The sequence below is a fragment of the Sminthopsis crassicaudata genome, chromosome 1, assembly GCF_048593235.1.
Source record: "Sminthopsis crassicaudata isolate SCR6 chromosome 1, ASM4859323v1, whole genome shotgun sequence".
Lineage (NCBI taxonomy): Eukaryota > Metazoa > Chordata > Mammalia > Dasyuromorphia > Dasyuridae > Sminthopsis > Sminthopsis crassicaudata.
Genome location: NC_133617.1, coordinates 498,685,962 through 498,709,908, shown reverse-complemented (window position 1 = coordinate 498,709,908; position 23,947 = coordinate 498,685,962). Strand labels below are relative to the sequence as shown.

The following is a 23,947-nucleotide window of genomic DNA, read 5'->3' as shown; positions in this document are numbered from 1 at the left end:
GTGTCTAAAGCAAGATTAAACCATACCTTAACATACAATTGACTGGAAAATCAACTTCTAGGTCATGGATACTCCTTAAATCTATTGAAAAGCAAAAATGATGTGATGATGCTGGAACAGCAATCTTTTGTCCTGAAGTAATCTCGGAAGCACCAGAAGTCACCAGATGAGCTTGAGAAACTGATGGAGGAGAATTCAAGGCTGACATGAACACAAAAACAAAAGTTTAAATTTCAATAAAAATCTCACAAAGGTGTTCAATCACTTCCTTTATCCTGAAGTAGGGAACTGGAATATTCCTATTCTAGTTTCAAAAAGAAAGATAAACCCCAAAATATTTGAGAGATTTGATCAAAGTTGCCAGTTGCAAAGTTAGTCAAAGTTCAGTTGAATAGTAATCTAAGTCTCTAACTCCTACTTCAGTATTTTAATTGACTATCCCACCTGCCAAAAGAAGAGAAAGAAATTTAACCTTAATCCAGTCTGCTATTACCAAAGAAAATATTTTATAAGCTATAATGAACAAAAAGTACAATTTACTGTGTACCACATTAACAAGCATTTTCATTCAGTCTGCATCTTTAAAGTTATCTAGCAATGGTAAGAAGTAGATTTTATACACTAAATTTAACAATTTTTTTTAAATCTTTAGAATGCATTGTAGATATAAAAAATATCATGAAAACATATTGGTTGGCTCATCTGGGGACAGGTAGGAAATGGTTCTCTTGAAACATTTTCTTTAGTTCTTAGAGTATCTTGAAAATTGTTAGACATTATTCTATTTTTTTTTTTTAACTGTTGGCCCACATCCATCAGTGTAGAAAATTACTGGTGAAAAAACCAGCAATTCTACAACTTAAAAGTCTTAGAGAACTACCTGTAACATTGATAGTTTCGTGTTTGAGGCCACACAACCAGTTAGTGTCAGAGACAGGACCTGAACTCAGTTCTTCCTGTTTTCAAGGATGACTTCATTCTACCTCTCAATTTGAAACTTACTAATTGCTTAAACATTTTTTTGATTCAAAGTGAATCCCAACAAATGAAAAAGGTTACAAAATTAGATGCAGGCTTAGGGTTTCAGTCACTTTCTCTCAATTTAACGGTCAAAGAATAGAGGAATATGTAAGCTATTTAAAAGATAGTATTTTGGCATGAAGAATCCTTTATCATCATAAAACTATATGGAGAGGGATTCCAAAAATGACAATTCATAATTCACAATATATATATTTTTGGCTCAAAGCAAATTTTATTTTACAAATGAAGTGATTTTCTTTAAAATAAATCACTTTTTATGTACAAGTTGCTCATACTATAGCACCTTACTCATACGGTTTAATGTTTGTTAAAATGAATTATTTTTTTTTCACCTAGAAGATTGATTAAATCAGCTATTATTTTCATTTCTCAATTATTTTAAAATGAAATGAAATTTTTACTTTGGACATATAAAAAGCTTCTGAAATTACTAAAGAAGTTACATTACTTGAAAATGTAATGAAAAGTTTATTAAAAAAAAAAAAAAAACAAGGTTACCCTTTTGATTTCCTTTTATGTCCTTGTCATATTGTAAACTTTCTACTTCGCTTTCTGTTGCATCATCTTTAGTAGGTGGTGACTGGCGATTTTGAAGCTGAATAGACGGTTGAGGAATTGGTGATTTCTCTTCAGCCAACGGCTTCTCCTGTATAGGAGTTAAAACTCTCTTCTTCGAGTGCTCTTGTTCACACTGGGTCTTGAATTCAACTAAAGGCTAAATAATTTATAAAGAAAGCACAATTTGAAAATTATTTTTCTTTAAAGCCATGCAAATCTAAGGTTACTTTTTAAATTGTTACTTTCATAAATCTGATTCTTCCTAAATTATTTTTCCATTTTAGAGCTTCCTAAATTATTTTTGTTTGTGATTTATTAGAAACTCTAGCATCAGGACACTGCAAACAAAAAGGATTCTAATATTTAGAGGATCAAAGATTCCTAGTGGGAAAGAAAAACTAATTTAAGAGAATTGTATACTTTAATTAATAGAACAGCATAGGGGATCTTTTGGGAAGGAGATTACCTTTGGTCATGAATTAATGTGTTATTATCCTTGTAATGGTATCAAGTGAGAAAAGGAAAAAATACTGAAAGGGTTATACTTTCTTTCCTTGAATTATTTTTCTCTTCTCTTTCTATTATTTCCCCCACAATCTTCTCAAGTTCTTATATTACTTTTCCTGCCTTTACTTATCAGCCTGCAAAAAACCAAAAGCTAAAGGAAGACAGCTGCCAATGCAGCTACTATATATAGTTATGTTTTCTTGTTTGTTGTTATTGAGTCATTTTTCATTCTTGTCCATTTTTCTTTTAACCTCATTTGGAGTTTTCTTGGCAGATATATGGAAGTGATTTGCCACTTACTTCTCCAGCTCATTTTAAATGGTTTGCCCAGGATCACACAGCTAATAAGCATCTGGAGCAGGATTTAAATTCCAAAAGATGAATTTTCTTGATTTCAAGCCCAGTACTACCCAGTGAGCCAACTAGCTCCCCTATCAATGTATTTAGGATTCTATAATACTTATATAGTATCTGTTAATAGGTCAGTATTAGTAACTGTAAAACACTAATTGTGCCCTTTTTATAAGACTGTGTGCTAAAGTGAATTCAATTTCTCTTAATAATTCTAGACTCTCTCCTGTGGACCAAGGCTTCCAGAATTTATACAGTATATTCTCTTCTGAGAAAGCTTTCTTTTCTGCCAAAGTCACTGAAAATGAGGAACCAATAAAGGACAATTTCATTAAGAGAATTCCGAGAGGGAAAAACTCTTATCAAAATAAACTGGTGTTGCCAGGGGATAGGAACCATGCAATCTTTTCAAGAATTCAAGTTATATATTATTATTTTAAAGGAAATAACACAATCAGAGCCAATATCTTAGAACAGTTTCAGGCTCATGTTTATGTTGCAAGGTAAAGTAGATTGATTTAGATTTTTATATATAGTAAAATATTTTAAGCAAAATAACTGAAGGCATCAATAAATTAATAAGCATCTATTAAAAGTACCTACTATGTACTAGACATTAGGAATACAATCAGAAAGAATAAAGTAATCCCTGTAAGGAATTTACATTCTAAATGGGAAAGACATTGAATACACCCCTAAGTATAAAATATAAATATGAAGAGAATAAATACAGTCTTACAAGATAGTCTGGGAGGAAAGGCAGGTGCAACTGTGGGGGAAGAGGGAGAAATAAGGAAAGATTTCACCTAGAAGGTGGTGCTGAAGGTACACACAGATGGAAAAAAGAATTTTATGAGGTGGAGATGAGAAAAAAAGTTCATTATAAGCATGGGGAAAGAGGAAGTGAAATTATAAGAGAGAAAAAGATAAATATACTAGCCTGGGTATTTATGCCTTCTCTTTGTAAAGCCACAGATACTCCTACAGTAGGTGCCAATTCTAATGGAATAGGCGGAAGTTTTTGTTTGGCTCTGTTTGGTGGATCAAGGGTAAAAGCACCTTCAATTGCTACAGGGCGTTGGTTGATGTCTGTACTTCCTTTCTTCAACAATCCAGTAAGTGGAATTTCTGTGCTTCCAAGTGATTGGTCTCCACAGCAAAGATGAATCTTTTATGGAAGAAAAATTCTCTAAAATAAATCTTTAAAATGCTTCTCCCTTCCTGCCCCCCATAACTCATTTAAAAATATATTACATTTAATAGAAAAATTTAAATATAACATATAAGAAGTAACACACAACATAAAAATAAAGTATGACATAAAAGTAATATTAGACTCCCTCAAAAGAGGGTATATAATGTAATAAACCTCTGGGCCATGCAACAAATATTAATTAAATTTAAAGTGATCTATACATGTGATTTTGAAAAAACTAACAATCACATAAAGTTATTAATAAATTCATTATTTTATTTTACATTATCTTTTTAGAAAAAGTTTTCCATCCACATTAAAAAATATATAGTCTCAGGTACTGATTTGCTAAATTGTTTTTTCAATAATATATACTGATCAGCAATTGAATATTATTTTCCTTAAAATACAGCCTTTAAATTACCACTTTAAGAAAACAGAATAGTAAAATAAAATCAAAATGACTATAATGAATAGGTCTTATTTAGCTACATTATGACACAAGTAACATCTTAAAAAAAATTTATATGTTCTATCTTAAAGATAACCAACAGTGTGATTTAAATTAAAAAAGATCAAATACACAAAAAAGTCTAAAATTAAAGCACTTATCTTTAGAACAAAAACAAGAAATGATTATTGATACAATATGTGAAAATAATTGATCAGCAGTTACTGACATGAAAAATGTTACATGATTATAAATGTTCAACAACTAAAATAAAATATATAACATTCTCTTCAAACAGAAAAAGAATAAAAAACGTCAGATTATAAAAACAAATGAATAAGCTTCTGATTCAAATTTAAAAACCACAAGTCAATATTCTGGGGGAAAAGGGAAGGAGATGAAAAAGACTTATTACATATTCAATTTTTTAAAAAATTTGTTGTTTGTACTATCTTTTGGCATAATTAAATTTAATTTACCATTTTATTATAGAAGCTTAACTATGAAATAACGAGAAAGATTTTACAATATGGGAAATCTGTCTCATTCACCTCTTTTTAAAGTTTGACTGACTTTTTTTTTTTTATGTCATCAGAGTTTCCTCCAACATCCCTTTCTCCTTCTTTCCAGAGGACCATCTCACTAACAAATAGTACGTTTTAAGAAATAAATAAGAAAAAGGAAAAAATCAACATGAAAGATCCAAAAAAAAAAAAAAAATCCAAAAATATGTACAATATGCCATTTATGGGGTGTCATCTCATATCTCTTAAGACAACTTTGTTCCTTATAATTTTGCACCATTCACTTTTTTATTATACTTTTCATTTACATTGTTGTAATTATTGTAATACTATTTTATTTGGTCTGCTTACTTCACTCTGTATCAGTTCAAGATCTTGCTATGCTATAAAATATTCATCATATTCATCATTCTATGAATGTTCCATTATATTCATGGTACAATAATTTATTTAATCATTCCTCAATTTATAAGTATCTGCTTTATTTCCAACTCTCTGCTACCAGGGGAAAAAAAAAAAAAAGGAATGCTATACATTATTTCAGTGAATGTAGGGATCTACTTCTTAATAGTGGTCTTTTTGTGGTATAAGCTTACTAGTGGAATCTTGGTCAAAGAGGACAGATATTTTAGTCACTTTAATTTGCAAATTTTCTGTGGAGAATTTTTTGTTTACATCCTATTGAGAATGCCTTTTGGCATTCTGATATGTGGATATGTATGTGTTATATGTTCACTGTCTATATTTTAAGACCCAAAACCTGATGAGATACATTTTCTTCTTTTCCTAGATAAAATAATTTTGTTTCTACATGAGTTTTGTTTCATGTAATCAAAGTAATACATTTCTTTCCAATGGCATAGAAAGGTATGTGACCTCCTCTTCTAAATTTTTTATACTAAGATCTTTAATATTAATATACATCTTGAATTCATTGTAGAATATGATTTGAGATGTTGGTCTAATTTCTACCAGACTACTCTCCCTGTTTTTCAGAAGTTCACCAAAATAGGGAGTTTTTCCTAAGTGATGTTTGTTTTATAAGTATCTGAGTTATTAAGTTCTATTCAGATTTTGTTTTAAGCATAAATGAATTCTGTACTTTGTCAAAGACTTTTTTTATATCCATTGAGCTAATCTTATTGTTTTACATGCTTTTTAACATGATGTTGACTATTTTTTTTACTAATTTTGAAATATCATTCTTAAAATAAATCCAACACAATTATGATTCATGATTTATTGGATAAATTACTGTAGTCTACAATAGAGTTTATTTTAAAAATCTATGAATCATTAATACTATTGATCTAAAGTACAAAAAACAGAACTGTATTTTTTTCTTCCCTGGGTTAGATATTAGAAAAATATTTTTCTCAAAAAATGAATTTCATAAGGTGTGAGATGGTACAGTGGATATAATATATAACGCTGCACTTGTTCAAGACAAGTTCAAATCTAGTCTTAAACACTAACTAGCTGTATAACTCTAGTCAAGTCTTTTAATTCCTATCTGCCTTATATTCCCTCAACTGTAAAATAGGTCTTTCCTTACAGGGTTGTGTGAAAATCAAATGATATAAACTTGTAAAGGACTTTTCACAACAACATATTAGCATTTTATAAATGCTTGTTCCTTTTCCCCCTTCAATATCTGAGAACAATTTATGTAATATGGTTACTAATTGTTTCTTAAATCTGATAGAATTATCCTGCTGTACTAATTATTCCTTAAGTCTGATAGAATTATTCCACTGAATTCATCAAAACCAGGAATTCCCCATGTTCCCACTTCAGTAGTCCCTTCAGAGCTAGTTTTATTTCCTTTGCTGAGATTGGATTTACTCAAGAAATCTATTTAGTCTTTGATGTGGTTAGGCATTTTAGATTTTTTTTAAGTAATTAACTTTTTGTGTTCTGTTTCATTAACATATAACTGTATAATAGGTTCTGGTTATTCATTTCTTCTGATTTTATTGTAATTCACAACAAAAACTTTTTCATTTGCTACTTTGTTGATTTGGTTTCCTTTTTTTTTCAATTAGGTTGGCTAAAGAGTTATTAGTTTACTGGTCTTCTTAAATAAATGTTTTTCAGTTTTACTTGTTTCTATAGAGAAATTGTAGAAACAACACAATAAAATTTGAAAGATGCAATTATAATAGTTCTTAGGGGAAATCATATTCCTACCAAAATATCTTAAATACTTAAAGAATTAATGGAATCATAAGGGATTTGTAAAAAATTTACAAATCTATAAGCATATAAAACAGTAAAACTTAGAGGAGAAAAAAAATCCCAACGCAAAATAGTTTGTAGAAACAAGTAAAATTGACAACTGTTTCTTATCTTTTGGTTCCTTTTTTGTTGTGTCTCATTCTTAGAAATACCAATTCTTGCAAGTCATAGAGAAGATTTTGTTCCACGGTAAGAATCTTATGTCCCTATATCCCTCTATGTACTTGAAAATCTCTTCCTTGGGCCCATGAGGTGTCCCTCTCCTCTGAATGTCACTTATCTCCAAGAGCTTGGATTCCCCTTCCTAAGGAAAAGCAAATAATCTCTCAAATCAAATCCCTGTAGATTATACCCACTGTAAATTCCCAATTTCCCTATACAGAATATATCTCTCTTTTCCTATTTGAGATTCATTATTAAAAAAAAAAAAAAAAATCCCTTCAATCATTTCCAAAACTTAAGTATTCCCCACTAACAGCTAACAACAGAAGGAAAATAACAAGAATGGGATAATGCTGACACAAAATTATCTGCCCTATCTTTAAAGACCAAGTCAAAGTAGCAATCTAATCTATATAAAATAGAATCTATTTGTCTATAAATGCTACAAAATCCTGACAGCCTTGCTGTGGATAAAGGTTGCTGGAATTAAAACAGTAGGAAAAAAATAAAAGATTCAAGCATCTCTATATGTTAAAAATCCCTTATAAGACGAATCTGAAACATTTACCTGTAGTTTAGAGTGTAAAGAAAGATAAATACGAAGTACTTCAATACTGCTACGTATTCGAACAGATGCTCTCTCTGGCTCAAAATCCGGGTTTATCAAGTCATTGAAGGGTTCATTTGTAACATCATTTCCCAATAGTGAATAATAAAAGAAAAACTCAGGTTGTCTCTCTGGAAGTTTCATTGTACATGGAATTAACTATAAATTAATGAAAAAATAAAGTAAATCAATATTTAATCTAATTTTTGTACTAAAAATTCATATAATCCCCCCAAATAAAATCTCTAATCATTTTCATATTTTTAATATATATTTTAAATATTTGTTCTGAAAACCATTCAAGTCTCTCTGATCTCTATATCAAAAGCACAAAAATTTTCTTTTAATTAAAAAGTCATTCAAATAATTCCTCACTGACATTTATAAGCAAAATTCTTTTGATGCTATTCTTGAAATTAGATACAAAGTCAAATATAAATTACTGATCCAAATCCTGGTCATTAAAGGAAACATAACTAATTCTCAAAACCTTAGGGAAGAAAATGAAATACTAAAAGCTGCAAATTAAACCCTCCTGTCTGTCCTAAGATATTTTCTTTAAATTATGGATGATAGTTTTCAACTTATTTGCCACATCATAACCTAATAATATTATGGGATTCTTACCTTTATAATTCTAAAGTACAACTATATCATTTTATTCAAGATCTTTAAGAGACAATACAGATAAGAATATGGTTCAGTTGAAAGAGTGCCAATCTAGTCAGAAATCTTGAGTTTAAAGCCTAAAATTAACTCTTACTAGTGATATATGCATGGGCAAATCATTAACTACTCTATAAAATGGAATGCTTAGTCTTGTGTGAAAAAAGCACTTTATTAATTCTAAAACAACATGGAGCCGTGACTTATAAAATTTGGACAAAATTATCAAAAAATTAAAAAAACGGATTTTGGCAGAACATAGTTATGTAATGCAATTTTTAAAAATTAAATAAACAGTTCTAAGATGACTAAGTGAATGGTAACAGAGGGATGAAATTTTCACACAAGAATTCTATCAAATGCCTAAAAATAGCATGACCAAATAATGATCATAAAATTCAAAGAGAAACAGTGCCTTTACTCAGCCAAATACGTGTGTGCGTCCGTGTGTGTGTGTGTGTGTGTGTGTGTGTGTGTGTGTGTGTATGTCTGAAACTTTATCACAATAGGAAAAAGGTCTGGCCAGAAAGGAGAAGTCAGTTTGCCAACTAGCATTTACTAAGTACCTAATATGAGTACTGGATTTTGAGGCTGGAAGGGGTCTTAAAAGTCATCTTGTTAAACCTTGATTTTCAAAAGGGAAAGTATCCTGCCCATACAGTTGCAAGAACCAGGTTTCAAAATTAGGTTATTTGACTCCAAAGCCAGTATTCTTTCTACTATAGCATATACAATTATTTCCTCCAGAGGAAAAGTTATCCTGAGATTGAAAGAAGGTCCTAAAGATCCACTTCAAGCATTATATTCTGTAAAGAAACTTTCCTGATTTCCCCACCTACCAGTACCCTCCCTCACTCTACCTTACATACCTTACTTTGCATATATTTTCTTTATATTTGTTCTGAATATATACATACATACGTATCTACATATACGCAATATCCCAAAAGTGTACTACAGTTGTAAGGCATTAAAGCTTAATAGTTCTGTTCATCTAGCTAGCTAGCTATCCATTTATCTATCCATCTAGCTAACTAACTACTTAGCTATCTACTGATTTGTCACTTATCCATTTATCCATTTCTATCATTCATCTCTCTATCATCTACCATATGTATGTATGTATGTATGTATGTATATAAATATATATATGAATACACCTAGATCTTCTCTTCTTATTAGAATGCAAGCTTCTTGTGAGGAGATATCTCAGCCTTGTATATTGCCAGCACATAGTGTTTAATAAATGTACACTGATTGATTTATGAAGAAATGATTTACACCAGGAGTTTCTGAAATGTGTTCCCTGAAACTCCAGGTTTTTCCATGGACCCTCTTCTGGTTCCTCCAAACAAAGTATAGTTATAATGGAAGTGTCTCCTTGATATCTACTCTGTCATCCTCAAGCCTGGTCCAATCTCTCTAACAAAAACTGAAGTGTGTTAGGACTATAGAAAAGAAAGGAAGTGTGTCATAGCTGAAGCATTTGAAACCTGCCAACATTCAAGAGAAAAAAAAAAAGAAAACCCTCAACAACTTTTACTTAGAACTGTAAATTAGCTCAGCCCCCAGCAGACATCTAAGCACAAACAAATCAAAGAAAGGCAAAAAATATTACCTGCTCTCAAAAAGTACAGTATAATGGGACAGACAATATGCAAACATCTATGTACAAATAAGATATTCAAGATAAAATAAGCCTGAGGTTCTAACACCAAGGACAGGAAGATTGGAGGGTTTCTCTGTGCTTTCTCTGGAGTGAAAGTAGAGATTAATACAGTTAGTTCCCTTCTCAGTCTGTAATTCTACCCCTTCATTAAAAATAAAGGCAAATAACCTTTGGACAATAACATATAAGAATAGTAAAGCAAGAGAAATCCATGAACTGCCCATGTCTGGAAAGATATATCTCAAATTTGTTTTCCCACTTCTCTGTTAGGGAATGGGTAGCAAGAGGCATAAGTGGTCCTCTGGAATCATAGTCAGTCACTGCACTGATCTTTTTTGAATCTTCCAACTTTGTTTTTCTTCCCAATGTTGTAGCTATTATATCAGTTGTTCTACCCACAAGTCTACCCAGATTTCTCTGGATGCATCCTTTTTCTCACTTCTTATAGTATTATATTCCATTACGTTCACATACTAAACATTTTGCAATTCCCTAACTGATGGATAACCTCTTTGTTTGCTGTAACAGAAAGAATTGGGATTAAAGGTATATAGATATTTCTATATATAGGTATAAATATGTGATATACTACAGATCTACTGACATACAATAAATATGGATCGCTAAAATAGTAATGTCATTATATTAGCAATATGATTATATAATGTAGTAATGTATAATAACATATTTATATATTGTATTATATTATGATTATGGATATTGTACAACAGTATCTTTTAAAAGATGCCTTGTGACAGAAGAAACTTTCAAAGCTAATTTTGTATTAGCATAAACAACTATATGAATTAAATTTGTACTTTTCAAGTAATTTACAAAAGGTTCTCTAATCACACAGAGCAAAAAATCTTACCTGTTCCAACTGTGTGGCAAATGCTATAGTCACTGACATAACAAAGAAATCTCTGCAATATTCTACTGGTCCAATCTGATGGTAGCCTTCTTCTTCATTCAAGACTGCTACAATTTTTTTGGGATCAATTCCAGATAACACAACAGGCCCTTTACATGGAGAAAATAATTGATTTAATTCATTAGAACACTGCCAAAAGATTTTTCAAACTTTTATTTTTCAAATTTTTATAGCATTGTGACCATATTTTAAAACTTTTTTTACCTATTTCGCCTCCCCTAACACCAAATACCCTTATTTAAAAATAAATAAATAAATAAATTAGATTTTGTTGCTTTTACCAAACCACTTTATTATGAAGGCATCATATAAAAACTTCTCATGGTTCAGTCACTCTGGTGATACACATACAATGGGCTGACTCCTTTCCCTCCTGACTCAAACAAGAATGCCAAAGTTATACAAATCCTTCAAGACCCTGATGCTAACCCATCAAATTTTATTTCCCTCAGTCAGAAGCACTTTCCCTTCTCACCATCTATAACATTTTATTTATACTTCTCTTATGACACATCTTTTTCCACTATATTTGAGTTATTCTGTCTAAACGTCTCACCTGCCTAACAATACTAAAATTCTTTAAAGGTTAGGATCATTCATCTTTATATGAAAGACAAGATGTAGTCACATTTACATAATCAAAAAAGCCCTTTACACAATGAGTTCTCAAAAATACTTGTTAAAATGAATAAAATTATATTGAGCCCTTCTAGAAAATTGGGTAATTTCTAAAATCATTATAATAACCTGTCCCCAACATACAAATGTGTTATATTCCAAACACTCAAAAAACTGTCATCCTTTCAAAGAAACAATACCATAATAGAAACTCATATCCTAAGCCAGGATATTAAAAAAAAAAAATGTATTTAAACTATAAGGTACCTCCAGTGTAGTGATAAAAGTACTCTTTCCATTATACAATTAGAACAATGTTTCCAGAGGGAGCAAATACCATGAATAGAGAAGTAGTCTTAAAGTAACTTCTGACTATGTGACCCTGGGCATATCATTTAAAAAAATTTTTTTTAATTAAAGCTTTTTATTTTCTACATACATATACATGGAAAGTTTTCAACATTTACCCTTTTTTCCCCCTCTCTTCCTCCCACCTCTCCCCTAGATAGCAAATAATCCAATATATGTTAAAAATGTACAATTCTTCTATACATATTTCCACAAATGTCATGCTGCACAAGAAAAATCAGATCAAAAAGGAAAAAAAATGAGAAAGAAAACAAAATGTAAGCAAACAACAACAAAAAAAGTGAAAATACTTTGTTGTGATCTACACTCAGTTCCCAGTCTTCTCTCTTAGTGCAGATGGCTCTCTTCATCCCAAGATCATTACAACTGGCCTGAGTCATCTCATTATTGAAGAGAGCCACATCCATCAGAATTGATCATAGTATAATCTTGTTGTTGTTGTGTATCTCCTGGTTCTGCTCATTTCACTTAGTATCAATTCATGTAATTCTCTCCAGGCCTCTCTGAAATTATCCAGCTGATCATTTCTTATATAAGAATAATATTCCATAACATTCATATACTATAACTTATTCAGTCATTCTCCAACTGATGGGCATCCACTCAGAGTCCAATTTCTTGCCACTACAAAGAGGGCTGCCACAAACATTTTTGCACATGTGGGTCCTTTTTCCTCCTTTATGACCTAGTCATGTCATTTAATCTCACAGTGCTCTAGCTAAATCTTTACATTGTAAAGAAAGTGTAACCTGGTAGAATAAAGCCTTCAACCAGACATATAGGCACAATCCCACACTGGGACTTGTGATACAGGTATCTCTTTTAGAGATGCACAGGTCAGTCTCATCCACTCCCATCTTGGGCCCGATTTTTGTCCATTTCCTCTTGACGTTTGCTACAGAGAATTCTCCCAATGTGCTAGGGACTTTCTATATTTCAAGAGGTTAATAATAGAGCACAAAGTCTAACAAGTAAATTATCTCTCATTCTTGCCATGTGACAATCCTCCCAATCTTCTTTCATTCATATTCCCTTGATAAAGTATTTTACTCCAATTCTTGATAATTTTGTTTGTCATGTATTTCAGCTACTCGAAATTCTCACATGACTTCTGGAGGAAATTAATTTTCATTTCTCCTGAAACTGTAGTCCTCTAATTTAATCATGAAATCATGTTAAATATTTTTTATACTTAAACATATGTGTAAACCTAATTTTATCAATGTTATATACTATAATACTAGACAATAGCAATAAGTTTTAATCTATTTCACCACCCAAAATTGTTATGAAAAAGTCAATTTAGCATATCTCAGAAAATACTTTTCTATACATTTCTAGTATAAGCCAAAACTATTATTTCCTTTGAAGCATTATTACTTTTTTGTGGGGGAAAAAAAATAGTCCTTCTGTTAAGCTAATTAAGTGAATTAAAAAAGTGGTATAAACAGTATATGATTCTGGTTTGATTCCATAGAAATTGAGTTGGAAGAACCCTTTCAAGTCCATGAAGCCCAATTTCTTCATTTTAAAAGTTAAGAAAATTGAAGCCCAGAAGGTTAAATAATTTGCACTTAACATTTTTGCTAATACAAGCAATAAATATCAGAGGCAGGGTCTGAACCCAATTCTTCAGATTCTAGAGACAAGGCTCTTTCCACTATATATTAGACCACAATCAACCAACCAATATTTCTTAGCATGTTCCAGGAATAAAGTAAACATAAAATATAGAAATAAAATAAGGAAAGCATAATTATTATATGCACTCAACTTTGTATATATTTATGTTAACTTTACATTAATGTTGTATATTTTATATATAGTTGCCCCACTAGGATACAAATTCCTTTAATGTCGAGCATAGTGTCTAAAACATAACAGCTGTTTAATATTTTTGACTGATTGGCTTGATTGGTTCATAAGCACCTTCTATATCAGTCTAGAAGATTACTTTCCTGAAAGGCAATTTTGGACATTATTAAATAAGCTCTGTAACTGCTCAGTATCAAAATTTGCTTGTTATAGGCTCTTTTTGTTTTTGTTTTATGAAGCATAAAATCATGGAAACATAAATTTAGAGTTGGGATTAATGAGTTCAACTATTTTTCAGCCATGTTAGCTCTTTGTGACCCCCATCTGGGATTTTCTTGGCCAAAATACTGAAGTAGTTTCCCATTTCTTTCCACAGATCATTTCACAGATGAGAAAACTGAGGCAAACAGGATTAACTGACTTGCTCAGGGTCATACAGTTAGTGTCTGAACACAGATTTGAACTCAGGAAGATAAATCTTTCTGAGTTCACGCAGGACAATATCCACTGTAACATCCAGCTGCCCTTGACTGACCTTAGAGGTCACCTAATCCAATTCCTAGGAAACTGAGGCCCACTCTCCCCATTCCTGGGCAAGAATAAATATATGGCTTAAGTTCACACAAGTAATGAGTTTCCAGAGATCTTCTCTATTTCTCAAGGAGGAGCGAGGAAAGGAGACAAGAAGGGGCTAATCCATTCAGTTTTTGAAGTTGTCCATGGGCACAAGTGTCTGACTGAAGAAGTCAAACCTTACTTTGACCTTCCATAACTACTCTTAACTCAAGCTAATCTTTATCTCATTTAGCCATCCTGCAAGAACACTGGAAGCACAAGAATTTTATCATTTACTCCTCTCCCACCTTTCTTCTAGTTCATGGAATGGCATAATAATTAGCAACATCACTGTTACTGAAAAGATAGCGATAATCTACTTTTCCTGGCTCCACACATGATCTTTCTGATTCCTTGTTCAACACACCCTGGATCACAATTTTTTTTCCCTGACTGCCAATTCTCATTTCCCCATACAATCCATATATGGCCTGTCTTATCTGGATAATCTCTCCAACTCAACATTCTTCCTTCCACTGTTCCTTGAAAATACTCATTCTATTGTTTTTCAAACTGTCTTAATATACTGGATGTTTTCCTCTCAAAACTCTTTTATCTTGCAGTCACAGAAACTTGGCTTCCAATTGAAAGCAGTGTAGCCTTTGCTACCCTCTCCACTACTAGACATATCTTTTTTTCTTATGTTCCCTATGACCAAAGTGGAGTAGTGAGATAATAGATATGTTTCTAATTCCTTCACCTTCTACCATCAGTTTACCTTTCATCTTTTGAGATTCATGCCACTCAGATATATCATCAGATCCAGATCCTCATAGTAGTTATCTTTTACTGTCCTAGTCATTCCCCCTCCTTTCTAAAGAAGTATAGTACTGGCTTACTATATTGTACATTCCACCCCATTTCTGGGCTTTATTCTTATAAGATAGGCTGATGTCTATTACTTTCTATATCTTTTCTGTGCCTGCATATTTCCTGTACCTCAGCTACAAATAGATGGTCATATCTTTAATCTCATTATGATCCACAAGTTTTACTTTCACAAGCTCTAACTTTGAAATTCATCTTTCTGACCATAATCTGTACTTCTACTTCTCCCAATACCTCATCCCTTTTAAACTCATTCTTTCTCATCCTAACCTACTTTTTCCCTGGCCATCAGCACTGCTCTGGTCTCATTTTCCTCACTTTAAAATCTTAATTTTTTAAAAGTTAATTAGTTCAACTTAATCCTTGATTCCCTTGTCCCATCGTCCTATTATTATTCAACCTTTTCCATATCGTAATCTTTTCCCTTCTCTATCCTTTCTTACATTCTACATTACATTCTATTCAAATAACTGCTACTGAAATTCACTACAAATAGCTTCACCAGTTGAAAACGAAGCTCTAACTGCTGCACTAATATTCTAAAAGCATATGTCACTTTCCTTGTTCAAGGAGCTTCAGTGGCTCCCCATTGCTTTCACAATATATATTTCTCCATTATCAATCAAACTACCAAAAATTTGTTTTAGAGTTAGAAAAAATAACAAAATTCATCTGGAAGAGCAAAAGGACAAGAATATTAAAGGAACTAATGAAAAAAATACAAAGGAAAGTGATCTAGCAATACCTATATAAATTGCCTACCATTTTTAGAAGAATGAAGGAAAGAGAAAGAAAAATTTGGAATTTAAAATATTGTAAATATGAATGCTAAAAATTGTCTTGACATGTAATTGGGAAAAAATAAAATACCATGTAAAATAATAAAATATGTATTCCTCTAAACAGTATTTAAAACCGTTTACTCTAGCCTATTTTTTCAGCCTGTGTAGATATTTCCCTTCACATTGCAGATAAACAATCAATAAACATTTATTAAACATCTACTATGTATAAAACTCTATCCATACATCTATGCCTTTGCATGTGCTATCCCCTATATCTGGAATTTCCTCCTTCCTTATCTTTATCTTTTGAAATGTCTAGTTACCTTTAAGGCTCAGCTCAAGGAGAACCTTCTTTTAGGGGACATTTCCAATTCATTAACTGAAAGTACCCCCCCAGTAAAATCATTGAATATTCATTTGCATATATCCTATATGCATCCTGTATCTACTTAGTATATAAGCTTCTTGAAGGCAGAGACCATCTCACTTTTGCATTTTGCACCCACTAGTACATTCCTGATACATAGCAGACACTTAATAAATACTTGCTGGCTAAGTAAGAGAGTTGACAAGTAAGTCGAAGATGTCTAGCTCCAAAGGCAACAAATGGCATCACAATTATTTCATACAACACTAAAAATAGTCCTAATCAATATCAACCTCCAACCACCAGATTTTGGGCAATAAATGCAAATTCTCAGAACAGTCCATCAGTACCAACCTTTTCCTTCTCGAGGTGGTGCTTCCTTTGCTTTAAAACCATCCACTGGTGCTTTTGTATCTGTTTCCAAAGCAATGCTTATCTGTATTTCAGATTTGAATTTTGTGTATTTATTACTCAGCAATGCATACCACTTTGGTGCCTTGAGAATACCAAATAAACATAATATACCGCAATTAGTATACAATAGCAACATCAGCATTGTCTGCAAGTAAAAATGTTATAACTTTCATATATTTTCCTTGTATGGAATTAATCATGCTTAGACAGTCATCAATTATATTTCCCATTAATGTAAACATTCTAAAGTCTACCTTGGTTCTTTTTCCATTGTTTAAATTGCTTAGCAGTAGTCTTTTCTCCTATGTTTGTCTAGAACTCTCTTCTCCCTAAAGACTTCCAGAATGGAGTACAGAAAAAAGAAGTAGAAGAACTTTTCCCTTCCCCCTCTATCCTCTCCACTTGAAGGAGCAAAAAAAAAAAAAAATTGCTAGAAAAATACACAGTAAGTGACCTCCACCTAATCAAGGCAGTATGAAAGGGAAGTTTTCTGGATTTTCCACTTCAAACTGTCGCCTTCTGGATGTTTCCTTCTGAATGTAAATAAGACATTAACAATTCTAATAACAGACATCTCTAGCTTTGAGGGTTACCTACTCAAAGAGTAATCTTTGAGTCTGAGGACACCTGAAATCACATGGGTTCTGCATTCAATAGTATGTCACTGGCCTCCTAGAGAGCAATTTCTGTAATAGTTTATAATTTGAAGATTTTAGACGACTTTCACCAGAGGACTCTCTTTAACTAAAGAACTAATGCTATACCATAAAGGATTAGGTGAGTGCCAGCCAGCCATGAAATTCCTTTAAGTCGGTTGGACAGAATAGGTGGCAAGATTTATTCAGGAGTTTCATAAATTTTATATACATATATATATATATATATATATATATATATATATATATATATATATATATCTTCAGGTAGCTAGAGTCTAAGGAATATAATGTACTATGAATGTTTAATTTTTCTGTATCTATTTTCCATACATATATATGTATATATATGCTTATATACACATATATGTCTTTATATACATATATCCATAAACGTTACTGCACATGATGCTTCATTCAAGACATGCAGTCCTTAAAAGCAAGGTTCTTAAAAGCTAAGCTAGAGAAATATAAACTTTGGCAGATTCTACTCTGCAAGAAAGACTCTGAGACCAAATATTTCCAACAACCACAGTAGCTGTTTATAGAAAGTTTATCAGCAATAGACTAGCCATTAAACAAAGACAAATACAAAATGCCCATTCATCCTGAGACCTTATTTACTTCCACAATGATTTAATTTAATCAATGTAAATCAATGTTTGATCAATGTAAAACAATCACCAAAATAAGGAACATAAAAAAACCTTAAAAAGACTAAAAATTCAACAAATATTTACTATTATATTCAAGACACTGTTCTAGGTGGGCAGTAAGGATACAAAAACAAGATTAAAAACAGCCCTCACCTCAAAGAGATTATGCTCTATTGGATATGGTCTCAAATAGGAAAAAACTGACTTCTTTGCCAAGAGAAAACATTACGGCAGCCAAGGACAATGGCAATTTATAATATAAATATATTTGCAAAATCTTAAAGAAGATGACAATGTCACCTTATAAAATAGTGAGAAGCAGGGGGTAGCTAGATGTGGATAGAGAACTGGACCTGAAGTCAGGAGGACCTGAGTTCAAATCCAGCCTCATTTATTACTTCCTAACTGTGTGACCCTGGGCAAGTCACTTAATCCCAATTGCCTCAGCAAAAAAGAAAAAAAAAAAAATTAGTGAGAAGCAGTATTCAAAAAACAGGAAGAATTTTTTTTAAAGTACATGCTAAAAACAGTACAATTTTTTAAGATGTCAAGGGTTTAAAGCTCAAGCTGTCTTCATGAGAGAATACCACCTAACAATTGGAGGGAAAAAAATGGAGGGAGAGAAGGGAACTAGGAGGAAGAGAAGGAAATTCATAAGCACAAAAGTAACAACTTTCTGATCTCTACAGAATTACTTAAAATAATTTATAAATATATCCAAAGCATTTTCCACAAAAATCTTAAGAGGTATACAAGAAGGCTTTTGCAAATGATATTTGACAGCAAAGTATATTGTTAAAACTATGCGCCATAACAGATTCTAAAGTGTTTATTGATTGCCAATTATTATTTAAAAAAAAAAAAAAACTCAGAAGAGCTAAAAGAAGCCTGAATGTTAGCTTCCAATAACATTTCTCTTAGGAGCCACTATGTGGTACAGTGGGATAGAAGAGCCCCTTGTAAGGAAGGTCTAAGTTCAAATCCAGATTCAGACATTTACTTGTGTAATCGTGGCCAAGTCACTTAACATCTATGCCTCAGTAAGAATCAAATTCAATAAAAACTGTATATAGTCTTTGCATAAAGCTTATTATATAGTAATGCTATATAAGTGATAGCTTATTACTTATTACTAATATACGATATTCTTTGATACAAAAACAGGTAACTGTTAGATAATCCAGATTATTGGCATCAAATAAGGCATAGAATGGAGCTCACAAAAAAATGTTTGCCATTATCAAAGGAAAAGGAATTCTGGATAGTGAAATCCTCCAGATAGTCCTATATTTTTGGATAATACCATGCTATTTTTCTCTGCCCTCAAATACTACACTTCCTCTTAGATGAGATCTATAATTTCACTTAAGAATTCAGCAACTATTTACAAATTTTAGCTCTTCATTCACAAAAATCAAGTCAATGAAGATTTCTGGTTGTCCAGACTAAAATGTAAAGAGATGGATAATTCATAGACCTATATCTAGATCAACAATAGTAGATGAATAATAAGTTGGGGTCAGAACTGATTAAAAGGACAACATTGAGCTGCATTGCATTTGATAAACTGAAAAAGTACTCCTCCCCAAGTTTCCCCATAAAAGAAAACTTCACTTTTTTAAAAGGATTTTGGTTTAGTTGTAATCTAGCTGTGAAATCACAGAATATCCTTCACATAAACCTAAAGAGAACATAACCTAAAGAAAAATGGAGAGGCATATGGAAGGCTTATAGCACATGAAATGGTATAAAATCTAACACTCAAGAGAAGTATAACTACAAAAAGAGTCAGGATGGTCACACAGATAAAAGACAGCCTATAAGCCAAACTGGTACCCATGAACATTAAGCTAGAAGGCTGCTGTCCTATTTATCGTAAAGACTTCCTATTAAAGGAGATATGGACAAGAGTCTCAAAGGATGAAAAGCTATAAATGGGCTAGTATGTAGTAAGTACTGAATAAATGTTTTCTAATTGATTTTATATATTTTATAGAAGTAATAAAACATCAACACATAGTACTACGCTCCAGCAAACCTCAAATCCCTTGCAGCTGGATACTAATTCTGCTAAATTTTTTCTACTTTTCTAACTAATAAAAGTAACCAAAATCTGAATATCCCACAAATAACTTCTTGTGGGTTTCACTTGTTACTATAATTTCCAATTTGTATCCATCATTGTCCCCAATAGATGAAAAATTAAATTGTTTCAAAACGCTCTCAAATGTTTATTATATGAAAGGCATTGTGCTAGACATAGATGATACAAAGACAATATGAAACAGTCCTAACTCTCAAGTTTATTTTCTAATGAGCAGACACTGTATACAAAGAAATAAAAATAATATAATCTAAAAATCCTAGGATCAGGTCTAGACCCAGAAGGGATAAAAACGATCATCTAGTCCAATCCATACATTTCGTAGACAAAGAAAGTTTTAACAAATAGTAAAATTAAGAAAAAGTTTGAGTAGATGCTAGGCTAAACCTTGAAAAAAAATCTAAGTATTATAAGATGCTTAAAAATGAAAAGGAAAGGAATCCCAAATCTGGAAGGAAAAGGCACAGAAATGAGTCATGGAATGACTAAATGAGAAAACATTTGAGGGACTGGTAGCTATGGCTGAAATGTACAGTGAAGAAAAAGATGTGATGTGAAATAGCTTTAAGAATATAAATTTAGGCTATATTGAAAAGGGCTTTAAATGTTAAGGCTGAAGAGCCAATATTTTATCTTAAAAGGTAGCAGGGAATTATTCAAGCATTTGAATAATCTGATTGAATAATCAGACTTGTGCTTCAAGATTATTTTTGTATGTAAGCAAAAGATGGATTAGAAGAATGGATGAGTCAGGCAGATGTCACAGTGGCAACAACCTTGAAGTCAGGAGGACCTGAGTTCAAATCTGCCTTCGGACACTTAACATTTACTAGCTGTGTGACCCTGGGAAAATCAATTAACCCCAAAATGACTCATTTAAAGAAAAAAAAAAAAAGGAGGAAAATGGAGTAGAAGCAAGATGACTAATTAAAAACTAACAGAATAGCCCACGTGAGAAATGATGAGGGCCTAAAATAGGGTTTAGGTACAGAAATGAAAAGAAAGGATTGGTATCAAGAAATATTATGGAGCATTAAAGAACACACTTAGCAACCAACTTGATAGAATAAAATAAAAAGTTGAATAATCCAACACTGAGAACCTGGGTTATTGGAACAGAAAAATATGGAATATATTTAGAAGAAATGATAAATTCTATATTGAGCATGTTCAGTCTAAGCAACTAGACATTTTTATTGCCAGAACTATCATCAAAGAAACAATCTAAAGAAAAATTAAATTAATTTTTACAATTCTTTTTTACAGGTCAGAGTAAGAGAAGAGAAACAGAAAATATCTAGTAACTTTTCACATTTCAAAAAGGGTACTATGACAAAAATGTTAGGAAAAACTAAATGGAAGGCAACAAGGTACAAAATAAAGAGTACTACCTGACTTGGGGTCAGAAAGTCTTCAGTTAAAATCCTACCTCTGATGTTTCCTGTTTGTGTGGCATTACCAAGTCACTTCACCTCTCAGTATCTCAGTTTTCTCATTTGTAATATTGGGATAACAATATTAATACTATAAATTAAGAGATGTTATGGGAAAAACTCTTTCTTAAAAATTCTCTATAAAGGGAGCATTTTAAAATACCTTACTAATAGCAACATGGTGCACCATAAAGAATCCTATGATTGCACTTCAGAGCACCTGTTCATCACAGCTCTGCCACTACATAGTTCTGTGACTTTCAAAAGACTTCATCTCAAATTATTTGTAAAGTCAAGAATGTTGGATTCGCAATATCTAAGGATCCTTCTAGATTTAAAAGACCAAGAGTCTAAGTCTAGAAAGAAAATATATCCAGGATGAAAAAATCTTAGAAATAAAAATTTTTGGCAGAATAAAAATGACTTCCATAAAAGGAAAATGAGCTTCAGTGCAGAAAAGAAGCATCTTACTATAACTACTGAGAACATAAGTTTTGGGGGTTTTTTTTGTGCTTTAACAAAGTAAGATTTTTTTAAAAAGGTATAAAGGAAAAGCAATGATATCTTTAGCTGACATGACAAGTCTATGGATAAAAAGGGAATAAAAGAGTGAAAAATCTTATCAGGTCACATACTCAAAGGAAGTCTGAGATTTCCTTATATAATCATCAATATAAAGCAGTATTTTATGTGATAGAAAAACTGGAAACAATGTAAACATACTCATTGGCAAATGCCTAAACAAGTTATAATACTTAAATTTAATGGAATATGATTAGGTTATAAGAAGCAACAAATATGAAAAATTCAAAGAAGCATGAAAAGATAAATGTGAACAGACATAGAATAAAATAAGCAGTACTAGGAAAATAATAGATAACTGATACACAATGACTACAAAGGGCACAAATACCACACAATGATAAGGATGAATATGAAAAGAAAAAGAATAAGAAACTCATTGCTGAGTAATTATCATGACCATATTTGGCTCCAAAGAAAAGTTAGAACCACTTTGTATAATATGAAACATTGTTCGATATTATTAATGTGTTGATTAGTTTTGCTAAATTCTTTTTTCTTCTCTGTCTTTAAATCGCTGATAGAAGACTTAGATCATTGCATAGGATAGAGGAACATATTCAGAAATGAAGGTAATGTATTCAGGACATGGCATCTTCAGTAAGATCCATTATCCAACCTATTTTCATATGTATTCTCATTTTAAAAGCAACAATGACATTTTCTATTGATAAAGCAATCATTATAATTACTTCATAAAGAATTATACCTAATAAAGGAAAGTTCAGAAGTAGACAAGCAGGGAAATATTGATACTCTCATATTATAGTTTATATATACTTTAAAAAAAAGCAAATTGTACATTATATTTTAAATACAATCCTCTTTTTGGTCTGATGCATACATAAAATGCTCATGTTTGCTGATGTTTTAAGTTTATTTAAAAAAAAAAAATTTAAAGAGCAATACCTGCTTTGTTTCTTGGGCAGTTCTTAAGTCTAGAACAATGTACCCAATGGATTCTTTAGCTGTAGATAAAGAATCCAAAGCAAAACACTGGAGCTTGATTGGTGTACGCTGCAATCTACAAACAAAACAAATTTATATAAAAAAATTTAAGTTAAATTGTTAGTAACAGTGATAATGCTTCTACAACATAAAAAGGCTATTAATTTAATATTTAAATAAACTTAGATAATCAACAATAAAAATTACAAGATAATTGCTGCATCAAAGTAGCAAGATACACAACAAATTCACAGAAATCAATATATTACTAACAAAACCCAAGAATCGAAAGAAAAATTCCATCTAAAATAACAACAAAATGAACTGTATACTTGAGATTTAACTTATACAAACAAATGTTTGTTTAAATATAATTTTTTTGTTCATTTAAATACAATTACTTGCAGGGAAATCCAGAAAGGCACAAGTAGAGAAATATTCTTGTTCATGGCAATACAATAAAAACAACATTGCCCAAATTAATCTACAAAGCTTATGTTATGTTACATTAGGAAGGAGAATACTTTATATAATCAGATAATAATAAAACAAATGATTAAGACTATGTAGGAAAATAATTTTAAAAATAAAAACAAAGGTGATTTGTCATCACTAGATCTAAAGGTACATTATAAATCATTAATTATCAAAATTATCCAAAACTGATACAAAATAGAAAAGCTGATAGTATAATAAATAATCAAAAGAAAATGTACATAGGAGTCTAGTCTTTGAGAATCCAAAAATACAAAGTATTATGGAAAGGAAGTTTTACTTAGTTAAAAATATTTTAACTTCTTGTACTAATTAGATGAAAATGAGAGGCAGAATATATCGAAAACAGCTAATAATAA

At 31.4% G+C, this 23,947-nt stretch overlaps 1 protein-coding gene across 3 annotated transcripts in view; it reads right to left on the bottom strand.

Moving 5' to 3' along the window:
- The window catches only part of CEP120 (centrosomal protein 120), a 91,710-nt gene that overhangs the window by 56,119 nt on the left and 11,644 nt on the right, over positions 1-23,947 (bottom strand). For all 3 annotated transcript variants that reach the window (XM_074281498.1, XM_074281499.1, XM_074281500.1), the window contains 7 exons: positions 23,055-23,169; positions 16,655-16,796; positions 10,844-10,992; positions 7,599-7,796; positions 3,401-3,628; positions 1,543-1,759; positions 27-201 (listed from right to left, as the gene is read on the bottom strand). In XM_074281498.1, coding sequence (XP_074137599.1) covers positions 27-201; positions 1,543-1,759; positions 3,401-3,628; positions 7,599-7,796; positions 10,844-10,992; positions 16,655-16,796; positions 23,055-23,169 — 1,224 coding nt within the window. The remainder of the gene's footprint in view (positions 1-26; positions 202-1,542; positions 1,760-3,400; positions 3,629-7,598; positions 7,797-10,843; positions 10,993-16,654; positions 16,797-23,054; positions 23,170-23,947) is intronic.